The following is a 16,650-nucleotide window of genomic DNA, read 5'->3' as shown; positions in this document are numbered from 1 at the left end:
ACTTAATCTAGACAGGGCATTATTATATCTGAGAGACTTTGCACCATTTTCTGTTCGTTGACAGGTATCCCTGGCTTCTTAAGTAAAACGCATTCCTCAAGAAATATTATTATTTGGTTATTAGGAGGCTGGAAGCTGGAACATTTGCAATCCACCTCAAATATGCAAGTGAAAAGTAGCTGTGGTCACCAATGACAGGTCAACAATAATGTGCCTAGCGTGCCCCAGTTTTCAAAAGTTATAATGATTACCTTTGAGCCTTTAGAACCTGTTTCTGTCCCTCCTGTAAATTGCTCCATTACCTCAGCCCACCGAGGAGTTACCTGAGAGTCTCACTATCACATCCCTTCCGAGGACAGATTAAGTCAACACATTACCGTGGGCATGGAGTGACATGTAAACTAGATTGGGTAAGGACAGCAGATTTCTATCCCTCAAGGACATTATCAAAATTATGACAGTCAATGTTAGTTTCATGGCTTAACTCACTGAGAATCGCTTTTAATTCAAATCCCTGGGCCCCTGCAACAGTGACTAGTATCTCCAAGCTAGTTGAGGACAAATCCCTATTGTTTCACCAAACTCAGGGAGACCACTCACTCATGTATATGCTCCTGTACAACAAATCTAAGTAAACACAAAGTGAAAAATAGTTTGCAGATGCAGTTTATTATAATTTTGCAAGACAGTTGTACCTCTGAGGATCTGAATGGATGGCTCTGTTCCTCAGCACAGCCAAACTGGATGACTCCTCAACAAAGAAAGAGTTTGCCTCCATGACCTTTACAGTCTAAGGAAAGGGTTGGGGGGGGGGGGGGGGGGGGGGGTGGAAAATGTTAGTGATTCAACAAACAGATCAAAGTAAATAATCACTCAAGTGCAATTTTCAAGTAAGCTACGTTACTGTTCATGCTCAGAGATGACAATGGCTAAGAGGAAGAATGCTTTTTAATAATCCATGTTTGGACCAGTATATTCCTTTAGGCTCCCCAGTCTCTCCTCAATTTGGTTTATGGACATGGAACAAACTAAGATGCTGAATTCTGGCCAGCTCTCACTCCGCCTACGTTTAGCCTCCGAACTATTTATTTTCTTCATCAACCGATAAATCACGCCAGTTATAATACTCAAAGAGCATTTACAGCAAAAGGGAAGCCATTCAGCCCATCATATCAGGCAGAATCCGAAGAACAGGACAGTCCATGTTTCGAACATGACCTTTTCATCAGAAATGATGAGATGGTGAATTCTTCCTGCTTGAAACGTCGACTCTCCTGCTCCTCGGATGCTGCCTGATCTGCTGTGCTTTTACAGCACCCACATCTTTTGACTCTGATCTCCAGCATCTGCAGTCCTCACTTTCTCCCATTTAGCCCATCGTGTCTAACAAAGACCTGATGATGTTCATCAGGTTTTGGCCCCTATTGTCATAGTTGCCAGAGCAAAAAGTGAAAATCTGTACACTGCTTCATTTTCATAGAGTTTCTGAATGACTACTCTTTCAGGCAGCAAATTCCAGACTCTTGCTATCCTCTGGGATTTTTTTCTCCTCAACTCTCCTCTTAGCCTTCCATCTCTTTCCTTAAATCCTTGCCCTTGGTTACTGACTCCTGTCCTGATGGAAAAAGCACCATCCCATTCACTCTATCATCTATCAGGTTCCCTTTCAACCTCCGCTGCTCCAAGGGAAACAATCCGAGACAATCCAATCTTTCCTCATAGCACAGTCTCTCCAGCACAGCAAACATCCTGGTAAATCTCCTCGGAATCCTGTCTCCTACAATTCTTTTAAAATGTGTTCTGATTTCACATTTCCCAAAAATAGCGTTTAAAAACCTGAGTGTTGTAAGCTCAACAGAAATCCAGGAGAGGGCAGCATCTGCTCAAAACAGTGCACCATCCCATGGAGACACAAGTCATCTACAGACAAATAATTCTCAGAATGAGGAGGCCTGACTGGACTCGTAATTACTTTGGTAGAAAGTCAAGGAACTTCTTCACCCAAAGGGTTGTGAATCTGTGGAATTCCCTGCCCAGTGGAGCTGTTGAGGCTACCTTCTTGAATGTTTTTAAGACAAAGACACCAGATATTTGAACAGGAAAGGAATTAAGGGTTCCAGTGAGAGTGCGGATAAGTGGAGTTGAAGCCATAATCTTATTGAATGGTGATTCGGCTCGACGGGCCAGATGGCTTCCTCCTGCTCCTGGTTCTTATGTTCTTACAACACACAATTTGGTCAGTCATTCTCATGCCAGCTCAATGAGAAAACAAAGAACAGGCACTGCACTGACCAACTCTTTTCCTGGAGCTCTGCACGTTTTGTTCTCTTAAACCAAGTGTCCAATTTTTAAGAGTTCAGACAGAATCTGATTCTTTGAGTCCTTCATGGAATTTGTACCAAATCTAACATCCTGAAAGTTCATTTATCAGGTATTTACTTTTATGAAACAATCATTACAAATCAAAAAGTTCTTTATTGCCTGTTATATAATTTGATATATTTTGACGTATGAGCATGTACTGCATAAATGTGACTCACTTTACACTTTATCAGAACATCAGGTCTTCCACAAGCTAGTAAAAGAGTTAAGGAGACATGAAGCTGCTCGCCCTGTGTTTGAGCAAAGGTCTGAGAGTAATTTGCAATCTTGCACTTACTAAGCACACTACTCCAGAATGAAGTGTAAGTAGCCATGCCTGTCACTTCCCCCACAGGGGCTGGGTTCCTCCGGCTTGTCTTGACGGTAAATTCATGGCCTGAGGACTTGTCTACTGGACCAGTTACTTCAATATCCACAAGGTGAAAATTCAATAGACTGCGGAGTCAGACAGCAAATTTCAATTTATAACAGAAACTCATTCAAAACACATTTGAAAATCTTTTGAATACAGTGACCAGTTCAGGTCAGGCATCATATTCAAAACTGTATCCTGTTCCGGACCTTAAGTATTGGTTCCAGGTTTTGTCAGACTTATACCATCAGAGATAGGAGCAGAATTAGGCCATTCAGCCCATCAAGTCTGCTCTGCATTCAGTGAGGTCACAGCTGATCTGATAATCCTCAACTCCAGTTTCCCACCTTTTTCCGATAATCCTCGATACCCTTATTGATTAAAAATGTGTCTCCCTCAGCATTGCACACACTTACCAACCCACCTTCATTATCTCTTCCATAGTTAAGAATCCCACAGATTCATTCAGATTTGACTATCTGCTCATAATGGTACAAATCCTATTATTTTGAGGACTAACTTCTGGCTGTTTCCGTGTAACCTACTTCATTAGCAACAACCCTGAGTCTTTCTAAAAGTTCCGATTGGCTCCCATGTCTTGGAATGAATGTTTGATAACACAAAAGGTACCTACTCAGGATCAGCCACCAGGCTTCCTTGCACATGGTCAAAGCCCAGAGTGTGTCCAGCCATGGCTGCAGCAGCCATGGTGTTGACATTGTTCGGTGCAAGGTCACACAGGTTCCTCACTGGCCCATCGTACAGCACAACCCGCTGGCCCTTCATGCTTTCCTTCAGCTCCTGGAGGTGACCTCGCAGTTTGAAGCTGTCTGGATGTTTGCACATTGTCACCTTCAGACCCTGTAGGGGTGGGCAAAGGTCAACCACCAGTTAGACTTGCCCATTCCGACCTGCCAAACCATCCTTTTACTTCAGTGCAGTACAAACATGATGTAACAGGCATAGAGGTCCCTTTGAATGTCCACCTCTACACACACGCACTCCACATGTAACACACGTTACTCTGAATCTCTATGTTCAGATTGTTACCATCTTCCAATTAGTTCCTTCAGTTCCCTCTGATATTCTTCACACCTTGTAACTTGCTGTGATCAGAACTGCTGCTGGAGTTCTGAGTGACTCAGGAACACTTTAGAAAGATCAGCAAATGTCAGCTGTTCTTTGACCCCACTGAGAAACAGTACCTAGTTCCTGTAGACCACAAGTGCTCTCACCTTCAGGGTTCCTCTGTCAGCCATTTTCTGGATATCCTCTGCCCCCCAGAGGGCCCCACTGGGTATGTATAAGGTGTGTCCATATCTGCTTGCCGCCTTTCGACATTTAGTATCGAGTCCCAGTTCAGCAAATGCAGTTGGAGAACCAACCTGTGGGGATATAAAGCATCATTTCAGTGTGGAAAGCATTGGGAAATGCAATCAATCGGCACCTGGGACACCCCACCAAGTGGGAATATCCCAACTATAGTCTCTCATGTGTTGAAATTTCTCAGTGCCTGGGCGAGAAGCGAGTCTTTTTAATCATTTAGTCTGTGAGATTGGAAAGTGCAAGCTTGTTTTCTTTGAAGTCTTGTTCTTGAAAGATAGAATTTAGAGTACAGAATGAGACCACTCAGCTTGGTGAGCCTGCACCACAGTTCACTATCTGTCTAATTCCTGTGTGTTGTTATTTTCCCACTGATAAAATTGTTGTGTGACATTCCCAGTTCCCATAATTGCCAGGGTGGAAACATTCTTTTTAAGTTGCATTCCCATTGCTCCAGTAGAATCAGGAAATACCCTGTCAGTACAGATTCTGAACTGGGACAACAATTATTCGCTATTTACTCTCTGCAGTAAGATATCACTTGCCAAATCTGTCACCCCTTTGGCCTCAAGTTGAACTAGTCTGATTTGAATGGGGTGGTCATTGTCATGTAATGGCTGAAAGTATCCAACAGGGAGCCTCAGTCCAATCCCTGGGGTGTTAACAGTGTCACTGGGAATCAAACACAGGCTCTTGCCTTCAGGAGGCCTACTCCCTCTCACTGTACGATGGACAGCCATGCCACCTTTGAATGCACTGTCTGGAGTTGTCTCCCTGAAAGCTTCTTCTTCTCTTCACCTTGTTTTTCTCTTTGAAAACTCCCACCATGTTGGGTTGCCCTGCTGAACTTCTCCATTTTTAATTCAATGTCTTTTCTTGATCCTGCCCTTGTTAAGTGATTTGCAATGTTTCTTTGTTAAAGATCCTTTAAGCTGTTGTTGTTATCCATGACTTGTTCTTTATGGAATGGGATCTAAGGTTTTCAATGAGATGCAAACAGAGAAGAATTATATTTTTTCTATTAAACTGCATTTAGTAAACAAATTAAGAAATTTTTATTGAGGTGTTCAAAATTATGAACAATTTTGACAGAGTGAAGAAGGATATTCTGAATATTAAAGCAGGGATGTACTTCTGAGGTTCTGTAAGGCTCTGGTCAGACCACATTTGGAGTATTGTGTGCAGTTTTGGGCCCCATATCTCAGCAAAGATGGACTGTCACTGGAGTATGTTGAGAGGAGGTTCATGAGATTGGTTCCAGGAATGAGGAACATATGAGGAACGTTTGAGAACTCTGGGCCTGCACTCGATGGGGTTTAGAAGGATGGGGGGATGTAATTGAAACTTACAGAATGGCCTGGCCAGAGTGGATGTTGGGAAGATATCTCCATTAGTAGGAGAGACTAGGACCTAAAGGCATGACCTTAGAATAAAGGGAAGTTATTTTCAAACAGAAATAAGGAGAAACGTGTTCAGCCAGAGAGTGGTGAATCTATGGAATTCACTTCCACATATGGTTGTGGAGGCCAGGTCATTGAATGTATTGAAGAGAGAGATAGATAGGTTCTTGATTTTTAAGAGGATCAAGAGTTACAGGAAGAAGGTGGGGGAATGAGGATGAGAAAATGATCAGCCATGATTGAGTGGTGCAGCAGATCTGATGGCCTGAGTGGCCTAACTTCCACTCCTATGTCTTATGATCTTGTGTCAGTAACTAGGGGTCACAGGTTCAAGACTGTCAGCAAGAGAGCTAGGAGTGAAATAAGGAGAAACCTCTTTACTCAGCATTTGGAATGCACTGCTGGGGAGAGTAGTGGAGGTGGACTCTACCAGAGGTTTCAAAAGAGAGAGGAATATATATTTGAAAGTGATGAAGTTAGAGGGCTACGGAGACAGGGCTAGAGAGTTAGATAAGCTGGGTTACTCTTTTGGGCCCTGGTACAGACACCATGGATTGAATGGTCTCCTTCTGTGCTGTAAAATTCTATGATTCTATCTCCCTTCCCAGCCTGGCCTTCAGTCACAGAATGATCTAGTTTTGGTCTGTGTCCAATTGGCACAAGCGACAGATTTGGGCGAACTGGAAAGGCAAACATACCATAAAATCCGCATGTTTCAGAAACTCTTCACCGTAATCCTTTATTATCTGAGGATGAGCTACTTCCACAATGAGGTCAGCACGTCTGGGGAAAAGAAATAGCTAATAACCGTCATCCAAGGGAAAAATGGGAAAATCATCAAACTGCAAACTGCTTCATCACTGGCTTTTCCCATTAACAGGGGAAACTTCATTGTGCAGATAGGAACCCTGGACCAGGGCAGAGAGAAACACAACATCACTCCCATCAGAACGAGGTAGTGGGTATTGACACCCATGCCCCATCTTTTTCTGGGGACTGAGAAGAGAATGCTCTTGTTTGGTTGGCCTGGAGGTACATTCAGCATCTCAGGGCCTCCCTCAGTCCAATTCTACTGGTTTTATATTCAGGATGAAAAAAGATAGAACTGATCAAAAAGTTAAATTCAGGGAGCTAGGGTGGAAACTGAGAGCGAGAACAAACAGAGTTGTCATCTCTGTTTTGTTGCCCGTGCCATGTGCTCGAGAGGCCAGGAATAGGGAGAGAGAGGAGTTGAATACATGGGCTACAGGGATGGTGCAGGAGGGAGGATTTCAGATTCCTGGATAATTAGGGCTCTTTCTGAGGAAGGTGGGACCTCTACAAATATGATGGTCTTCACCTGAACCAGAAAGATACCAATATCCTTGGGGGGAAATATGCTAATGCTCTTTGGGAGGGTTTAAACTAATTCAGCAGTGGGATAGGAGCCTAACGTGTAGTTCCAGTATATAGGAGGTTAGAGTGGTGAGGTCAGAAATAAGGTTTCAAGGTCGAAAGAATGCACTGACAAGCCAGGAGTTGGTTTGAAGTGTCTCTACTTCAACACCAGGAGCATCCGGCAAAAGGTGCAGCATCGGCTGGTGCCTGGAATTTCAATGTTGGGGTCATTTCAGAGACATGGGGAGAGCAGGGACAGGAATGGTTGTTGCAGATTCGGGGATTTGGATATTTCAGTAAGAAATGGAAAGAAGATAAGGGGGGGGGTGTCACATTGTTCGTCAAGGACAGTATTACAGTGGCAGAAAGGACATTTGAGGACTCATCCACTGAGGTAGTGTGAGCTGAGGTTAGAAACAGGAAAGAAGAGGTCACCCTGTTGGGAGCTTTCTATAGGCCTTCAAATAGTTCCAGAGATGCAGAGGAAAGGATAGCGAAGATGATTCTCGATAGGAGCAAGAGTGACATGGGGTAATTGTCATAGTTCGAGTACTTTAGATGGGTCAGTTTTTGTCCAATGTGTGCAGGAGGGTTTCCTGACACAGTGTGTAGACAGGCCAACAAGGGGCGAAGCCACATTGGATTTGGTACTGGGTAATGAACCTGGCCAGGTGTTAGACTTGGAGGTAGGTAAGCACTTTGGTGATAGTGACCACAATTCGGTTATGTTTACTTTAGCGATGGAAAGGGATCAGTATATAATGCGGGACAAAGGTTATTGCTGGGAGAAAGGCAATTATGATGCGATTAGGTGAGATTTAGGATGCACAGGATGGGGAAGGAAACTGCAGAGCATGGACACAATTGAAATGTGGAGCTTTTTCAAGGAATTGCTACTATGGGTCCTTGATAATTATGTACCTGTCAGGTAGGGAGGACATTGTCGAGCAAGGGAGCCGTGGTTTAATAAAGAAGTTGAAGCTCTTGTCAAGAGGAAGAAGGTGGCTTATGTTAGGATGAGATATGAAGGCTCAGTTAGGGTGCTTGAGAGTTACAAGTTAGCCTGGAAAGACCCAAAGAGAGAGTGAAGGAGAGCCAGGAGGGGACATGAAAAGAAGTCTTTGGCAGATAGGATCAAGGAAAACCCTAAAGCCTCCTATAGGTATATCAGGAATAAAAGAAAGACGAGGGTAAGATTCGGGCCAATCAAGGAGAGTAGTGGGAAGTTGTGTGGGGAGTCAGAGAAGATAGGGGAAGCACTAAATGAATATTTTTTTTTGTCTGTATCCACACTGGAAAAAGACAATGTTGTGGAGGAGACTACAGGCGACTAGACTAGATGGGACTGAGGTTCACAAGGAGGAGGTGTTGGCAATTCTGGAAAGTATGGAAATAGATAAGTCCCCTGGGCCAGATGGGATTTATCCTAGGATTCTCTGGGAAGCCAAGGAGGAGATTGCAGAGTCTTTGACCTTGATCTTTATGTCATCATTGTCAACAGGAAAAGTGCCAGAAGACTGGTGGATAGCAAATATTATCAAATCTTGAACGTTGTTCAAGTAGGGGAATAGAGAAAACCCTGATAATTATGGACCGGGGCTTTACTTTGGTTGTGGGTAAAGTGTTGGAAAGGGTTAGAAGAGATGGGATTTATAATCATCTAGAGATGAATAAGTTGTTTAGGGATAGTCAACACGTTTGACAAAACAGGTAGCTGAAGGTAAAGCAGTTGATGTGGTGCATATGGATTTCAGTAAGGCATGGAAGATGGAGTTTAATTTTGATAAATGTGAGGTGCTGCACTTTGGAAAAGTAAACCAGGATAGGACTTCTACACTTCATGGATCAGTGGTGCTGGAAGAGCACAGCAGTTTAGGCAGCATCCAACGAGCAGTGAAATCGACGTTTCGGGCAAAAGCCCTTCATCAGGACCTTCTACACTTCATGGTCAGGCCCTGGAGAGTGCTGGTGAACAGAGACCTTGGAGTGCAGTTTCATAGTTCCTGAAAGTTCCCTAATAGAAACCTCACAGAAGTTCATAAAATCATGAGGGGCATGAATAGCGTGAATAGCAAAGATCTTTTTCCCAGGGTAGGGGAGCCCAAAACTAGAGGGTATCAGCTTAAAGTGAGAGGGGAAAGATTTAAAAAGGACCTGAGAGGTAACATTTTCATGCAGAGTGTAGTGTGAATTACAGCATTTGAAAGGCCTCTGGCTGGAGTCATGAATATGCAGGGTTTATGAAGAGGATATGGTTCTGGAAAAGGGAACTAGATCAAACTGGGATGCCTGATTGGCGCAGACGAGTGTGGGCCATGCTGCATGATTCTATGGCTCGAAGGTACTGCTCCTATGCTTAGCTTTTCCAGCACCACTCACAGAAAACTCCTTCTCTTCCTCACCCAGTGTTCTATCAACTTCCATCTGGCTAATGCAATGTTTTTAACTCCTCTGTTTCTCCCTCTCTCCCATTCATTTGCATGAATCTCTTGCAAATTCTGTAAATGTCTAAGATGTCCTACTGAAAGCATGTGCAGAGAACTGGCCACATAACTCCGGGACTATATTATTTGTTTCATATGAAAATGAGCTCACTCACCGCTCAATAAACATGCTGAGATCCTCCAGCTGCATTTCCTTTCGAACTTTCCCTTCCATCTTCTCCTGATTTCTGTTCCACACAAAAGCTAGTTCAAGGCCATACAGATGCCCCTTTTCTTCAATCATTTCTGTCAGGTACTGACCTGCAAATGAAGAAAAGTGAAGATTTCGACCTTTTCTACTCCTCTTCAATATCAATACACATTGCTGTCTGTTGTGGTTCTGCTCGCCGAGCTGGAAGTTTTTGCTGCAAACGTTTCATTCCCTGGCTAGGGAACATCATCAGTGCTATTGGAGCCTCCTGTGAAGCGCTGCTTTGATGTTTCTTCCGGTATTTATAGTGGTTTGTTCTTGCCGCTTCCGGGTGTCAGTTTCAGCTGTAGTAGTTTGTATGTGGGGTCCAGGTTGATGTGTCTGTTGATGGATCTTCTTGCCGTTTCTGGGTGTCAGTTTCAGCTGTAGTGGTTTGTATATGGGGTCCAGGTCTATGTGTCTGTTAATGGAGTTTGTGGATGAATGCCATGCCTCTAGGAATTCCCTGGCTGTTCTCTGTCTGGCTTGTCCTATGATGGTAGTGTTTTCCCAGTCAAATTCATGTTCCTGGTTGTCTGAGTGTATGGCTACTAGGGATAGCTGGTCGTGTCGTTTTGTGGCTAGCTGATGTCCATGGATGCGGATTGTTAGCTGTCTTCCTGTTTGTCCTATATAGTGTTTTGTGCAGTCCTTGCATGGTATTTTGTAAACTACGTTAGTTTGGCTCGTGCTGGCTATTGGGTCCTTTGTTCTAGTGAGTTGTTGTCTGAGTGTGGAAGTTGGCTTGTGTGCTGTTATGAGTCCTAAGGGTCGCAGTAGTCTGGCTGTCAGTTCTGAGATGCTCCTGACGTATGGTAGTGTGGCTAGTCCTTTTAGTTGTGGCATGTCCTCGTTCCGTGGTCTATCTCTTAGGCATCTGGTGATAAAGTTGCGTGGGTATCCGTTTTTGGCGAATGCCTTGTATAGGTGTTCCTCTTCCTCTTTTCGCAGTTCTGGTGTACTGTAGTGTACTATAAATACCGGAAGAAACATCAAAGCAGCGCTTCACAGGAGGCTCCAATAGCACTGATGATGTTCCCTAGCCAGGGAACAAAACGTTTGCAGCAAAAACTTCCAGCTCGGCGAACAGAACCACAACAACGGACACCCAAGCTACAAATCTTCAACCAGACTTTAAACATTGCTGTCTTTTCCTTTGGATTTCACCTGAATAGCAGCTGTTCAGAGATTTCACTGTAAAGTCACTATTGAGTAGTTCCATTTATCAGGGGACTTATTGATCCTTGAGCCATCATTACATACGCAGATATGAATTATCACATTGCTGTTTCAGCAGCGGGAATTGAGAGAGTGCGAGCCAGGGGTCAGCCAGGAAGGGACGTTTTAATATAAAATACTTACCTCATGAATCAACAGAGTGAAGGTTGGATGTGAGTGGAAGCGGACATGGGTACTACTGAGTAAGTGAGCTAATATATTCAGGCAGTGGCTAAACCTGAAACACTGCACGTGCAGCATCTCCCACCCGGTCTTCCTCCTCTAACCAAAAAAAACAGACTCTGTCACAAGTAATGTATTTTGGATGAGTTGTTTCACTGAGACTCTATCTGCTGCTTGGATGAATAGAAAAGACGCCACAGTACTATTTTGAAGAGCAACTTGCCTGGTATCCTGCCTGACTCATATTTATCCCTTCGTTAACATTACAAGAAAAAAGCTTTTTTGAACATTATTACTTCTGTGTTTTTGGGAGCATGCTGTGCTCAAACTAACTGACATGATTCTTTGACAGCTTCATTGACAGTGAAATTCAGAATGTGAAGGATAGTCTAAAAATGCAAACATCTTTCTTTTGACCTACCTAAGTGACCGAAACCAATGATTCCAATTCTGCGGGATTTCCTCTCGTGGGCCATTGCAGTGTCTGATCCCACTCCTGAAATTCCTGCTCACCAACTTTCCTGAAAGACACAGGCACTTTGTACTTACCCCAAGGCCAACCACACTTTCCAGGCAAACGCAGCTCTATTCTGTCTCATATTTGTTGTTTTGAAGTCCCACAATGTCCTGTTAGCTAGGTTGAGGGAGTCCCATTCAATGGTGTTGAACTAAAATGACAGTTCAGGCTGTTGTCTGAACAGATACAGAGGATCATTTTGTTAACAGTGGCAGACAAAGGCCAGAGGAGGCCATGTTCACTCTGGCCAGTGATTGCTGTAGCTACCAGATCCATATGGTCAAGACCTGCCAGGAGACCACTTCACAAAGTTTCACCCAATTGTTGTGTGTTCAACCTTGCTGTACATAAGTGGCTCCTACATTACCACTGCAGGTCCAATGTTTCTGCTAAGCTGTGCACTCGCAGGGCCACACACAACAAAATTAAGATGTCAGATAAGTTGGCATGCCATATGCAATGAAACTCTGAGGGAATGTTGATAATTACCTTTCAGTGTCAAGGTTGAGACACAGTCACAGAGTCTTACAGCACAAAAGGTGATCCCTTTGGCCCATCATGACCACACTGTTCATCTAGCACCAATCTACTCGAATCCCATTTCCTCGCATTTAGTCCATAGTCTTGTATGTTTTTGCGTTTTAAGTATTCGTCTAAACATTTCTAACATTGTGATGTTTCTGCCTTCACCAGTCTTTCAGGCAATGAGAGTTACCCACCATCCTCTGGGTGAAAATTCTTTACCTTGAATTCCATCCAAAAGTCCTGCCCTTACTTTGAACCTATGCTTCCTAGTTTTAGCCTCCCTTCCCCTGGGAAAAAGACTCTGGCCTATTCACTCCACCCATGCCCCTCATGATTTTATAAACCTCTATAAGGTCACCCCTCAGCTTCCAATAGTTCAGGAAAAACAGCCCCAGCCCATTCAGCCTCTCCCTGTAGCTCAAATTCTCCAACTCTGGTAACATCTTTGTAAATCTTTTCTGCACCCTCTCGAGTTTGACAATATTTTTCCTGCAGAAGGGCAACCAGAATTGTACGCAGTATTCTAAAGTGGCTTCATCAATGTCTTGTCCAGCCACAACATGACCTCCTAACTCCTGTACTCAATGTTCTGACCAAAGAAGGCAAGCATACCAAATGCCTTCTTCACCACCCTGTCTACCTGCAACTCTATTTTTAAGGAACTACACACCTGCATCCCTAGGTTCTCTGTCCGGCAACATTCCCCAGTGCTCTTCCATTAACTGAAAAGTCCTGCCCTGGTTTGTCTTATGAAAATGCACCATCTCACATTTATCTAAATTAAACTCCAGTCATAAAACACCCTTTGACCAGCACTCTCAGCCTCTTGCTATGAAGCCAATTTTGAGTTGTGCAGATTTTTCATAGACAAGAGAGTCAAGGTTTGTTAGAGTTAGACAGAAGTGTGAAGCTGAGACCACAACTAGATTACAAATGAACCTGCTGACAGAATGTATGCCATAAAACACTCAGATTGTCCAGCACAAACCTCACCAATGAAAGATCAGCCTGGTTTTCCTAGACTTCAAAATCTCAGTTTCTTTCAGAATCACTGGAACTAAATAGAGGCTTGGAACAGAGGTGGACTTTCACCTGTCGAGTTAATCATAAATTGTTATGGTGAAAGAAGATTGGTCACATGATTTGCTTGTTGATCGCTTGCCCCCATCCAGTTTAAAGCAATGCCAATATCTTTCTTTGACCATCTCCTTATTTACTGCTTGCAGCCTCTCTGACAGATTCCCAATTCCCATAGATTGTAGTACATAACCTTCTGCCACGCAACCATCCCACATTCCCCACAGTGCACACTCAATCCACACACTTCCTTGTCTCCATCCATTGTTATCATCCATAATCCTCAACACTGGAGACCCCCAAGGATGTGCTCCCAGCCCCCTACTGTCCTCCCTGTACGTCCAAAACTGTGTAGCTAAATTCCAAACGAATATCATCTTCAAGTTTGCTGATGACAGCACATGGTAGAATGGATATCAAACAGTAAGGTAAAAACAATGACTGCAGATGCTGGAAACCAGATTCTGGATCAGTGGTGCTGGAAGAGCACAGCAGTTCAGGCAGCATCCAAAGTGCTGCGAGATCGATGTTGATTTCGTTGCACTTTGGATGCTGCCTGAACCGCTGTGCTCTTCCAGCACCACTGATCCAGAATCCAGGATATCAAACAGTGATGAGTCAGAATATAGGAAACAGATAGAGGGCTTGGTGTGAGGCAAGGATGGAAACCTCTCTCTCTCAATGTTGGCAAAACAAAGGAACTGATCATTGACTTCAGAAAGAAAGGATGAGAACATGCTCGCATCTACATCAACAGAGCGGAGGTTGAGGGTGTGGAGATCATCAAGTTCCGAGGAGTGATGATAACCAACAATCTGACCAGACCTTTCCACGTCGATGCAATGGTGAATTAGACACAACTTCTTCCTCTTCTTCCTCAGATGGCTCAGGAAACTTGGCACGTCCATCAGGACCCCTGTCAACATTCGGAGACACACTATGGAAAGCATACTGTCCATGTACATAATGGTCTGCTACAACAACTGATCTGCCCAGGACTGTAAGAAACTACAGAAGTTTGTGTGCACAGCCCAGACCATCACAGAAGCCAACCTTCCATACATGGCCTCCATTTACACGGCTCATTGCTGCAGAAAGGCTGCCAACATCATCAAAGACCCATTACATCCCAGTCATGCTTTCCTACAACCTCTTCCATCAGGCAAAAGGTACAGAAGCTTGAACCCACACACCAATAGGTTCAGGAACAGCTTCTTCTCTGCCGTTATTAGTCTGCTGAATGGACTCTTTCATTTTAAATAATGTTCATCTCATTAATGTTGATCTTGCATTGTGCCCTCCCTGTGCAGTGTAACCTGTATGCCTCACTCTGTCTAAGCACCCTCTGATCTCGATGTCCTTGCTTCCTATTGTTGCCAAGTTGAATGCATGTCTGGTCACTTTAAGATAGAAAGTGCTTTTCTGAATTTAAAATACAGCCACAGCTGCCAGCTAAAGATTGGGCTGTTCCAAATGTAACATTTGGCTGTTCAATGGATACCTGAGGTTTAGTTGTTGTATTGACAACAATTTGAATTTAACCAATTCGTTTATATTATACCCAGCATACCAGAAGTCAATGGAATTTGAATTTTATAGTTTCAATACCTAGAAACCAATCAAATTATAAACCCGGTATTTTGAACGTTAGAGGGAGAGCAACTGCTATTGAACAGTGAACAACTGCTGGAGAGCCAATGAGCTAACTGTCCATTGAACATCTCGCTCTCAAAGAAATTAGAAAACACTCTCTATCAAAGATACCTTTTCAGGTGAAATGTACTCACAGTAAAAAGAAAGAAGCTGACCCAGGGAGATCATCAGCCGGAAGACGGAAGATGGCAAGGAAGCCAGAGACTGTGTGGCTTTGAGGTTAATTAAATTAATGTATGAAGGAGCGTCGCTCCGAAAGCTAGTGATTCCAACTAAACCTGTTGGACTATAACCTGGTGTTGTGTGATTTTTAACTATGTTTAAAAAATGTGTTATTGGAACAGTATATTATCTTTATAGAGTTGGAATCAGATAGTAAGTAGTTAAGAAAAGTAGGGCTTGGATTTGTAAATAGTTGTTGTTTAGTGTTCACTATTAGAGTTAAGAAAATATTTTTTTCTTTAAACAGTGGAATTTAGGAGTTCTCTGTCACCTGTATTTTAACAAATTATGAGGTGAGGTGAGATTTTCTGGGTGTCTCGTTTAATTAACAGAGGGGTTCGACCTCCACATCATAATACTAAAATCTGCCTGTAACGCTAGCAAACAAAGCTTGTCATTGTACTTAGGTACACGTGACTGCAATAAGTCAAATCAAAGCATTGACTGGAAGATCAACAAACTTCTCGATACTGGACTGGATGATTGCTGACTGTCAGTCAAATAGTAATTTTTCACTTGCCTCAATATTTTTAGAGCAAATAAATATATGCATTTCAAAGAAAATAAAACAAGATACAATTTTTTTGAAGACCTATGACATTTCTTCAGGTCTTTGCTGTCTGCAGCATCCTACACACAGCATCCATTAGGCAGAAGATACAGAAGCTTGAACACACGAACCAAAAGGTTCAAGAGCAGCTTCTTCCCTGCCATTATTAGACATTCTAACTTCAAATAATGTTCCTCTCATTACTGTTGATCTTGCTTTACATATCTCCTGTGCAGTGGAACCTGCATACATCACACAGTCTAAATTAGATTAGATTACTTACAGTGTGGAAACAGGCCCTTCGGCTCAACAAGTCCACATGACCCACCGAAGCGCAACCCACACAGACCCATTCCCCTACATTTACCCCTTCACCCAACATTATGGGCAATTTAGCATGGCCAATTCACCTAACCTGCACATCTTTGGACTAAACACGCTATGATCTGTATGGTCCTTGCTTATTATGATCTGCCTGTACTACTCGCAAACAAAAGTTTTTCATTGTGTTATGGACCAGGCCAGACCCCGTCAAAACATTTCAAGAAAGTTATCCAGACCCTAACTTTGCTAGTTGTCTGAAGCAGGTGTAGAGTTGATATTCCAGGAGTGATGCAGCTGACGCAAACACTCAGTTTCAAACAAAACAGAATGTGTTTTACACATAAACAAAAGAAAACTGAATTTAGAGTAACATAACTATTTGAAAATCCAGTTGACTCTATTGCAACCTAATGATGCTGTTCCAAATACTTGCAACATCCCCCTAAACACCCGCTTGGCACACAAAGGTAAAAATCTTGTAGGAGAAAGTGAGGACTGCAGATGCTGAAGATCAGAGCTGAAAATGTGTTGCTGGAAAAGCGCAGCAGGTCAGGCAGCATCCAAGGAGCAGGAGAATCGACGTTTTGGGCTCGAGCCCAAAGGGCTGAAGAAGGGCTCATGCCCGAAACGTTGACTCTCCTGCTCCTTGGATGCTGCCTGACCTGCTGCGCTTTTCCAGCAACACATTTTCAGCACATAAAGGTAAAACCAAGTACAGGTTATTACCGGAGAGATGTCAGAGAGAGAAAGGATCAGCACAGAGCTGTTTCTTTGACCAGCAGCCTCAAAAACTGACTGCATGCTAAAACCAAACTTCACCAAACCCTGAGCTGGGAGAACTGGCCACTCCCCTTTCATCGTACCAGTGTTTTAA

The 16,650-nt window shown here is 43.4% G+C and overlaps 1 protein-coding gene across 1 annotated transcript; it reads right to left on the bottom strand.

Annotated features, from left to right (window-relative positions):
• Nucleotides 1–752: 752 nt before the first annotated feature.
• Nucleotides 753–11,384, bottom strand: aspdh (aspartate dehydrogenase domain containing). The gene is made up of 7 exons (XM_060856599.1): nucleotides 11,330–11,384; nucleotides 9,434–9,578; nucleotides 6,156–6,240; nucleotides 3,970–4,119; nucleotides 3,369–3,595; nucleotides 2,660–2,817; nucleotides 753–790 (listed from the first exon to the last, which is right to left on the bottom strand). The coding sequence occupies exons 1-7, from the start codon at nucleotides 11,382–11,384 to the stop codon at nucleotides 753–755; spliced, it is 858 nt and encodes a 285-aa protein (XP_060712582.1).
• Between the last annotated feature and the right edge of the window lie 5,266 nt (nucleotides 11,385–16,650).

This window comes from Hemiscyllium ocellatum, chromosome 48 (assembly GCF_020745735.1).
Source record: "Hemiscyllium ocellatum isolate sHemOce1 chromosome 48, sHemOce1.pat.X.cur, whole genome shotgun sequence".
Taxonomy (NCBI): domain Eukaryota; kingdom Metazoa; phylum Chordata; class Chondrichthyes; order Orectolobiformes; family Hemiscylliidae; genus Hemiscyllium; species Hemiscyllium ocellatum.
The sequence above is the reverse complement of the archived record's forward strand: the minus strand, read 5'-3'. Positions and strand labels throughout refer to the sequence as shown.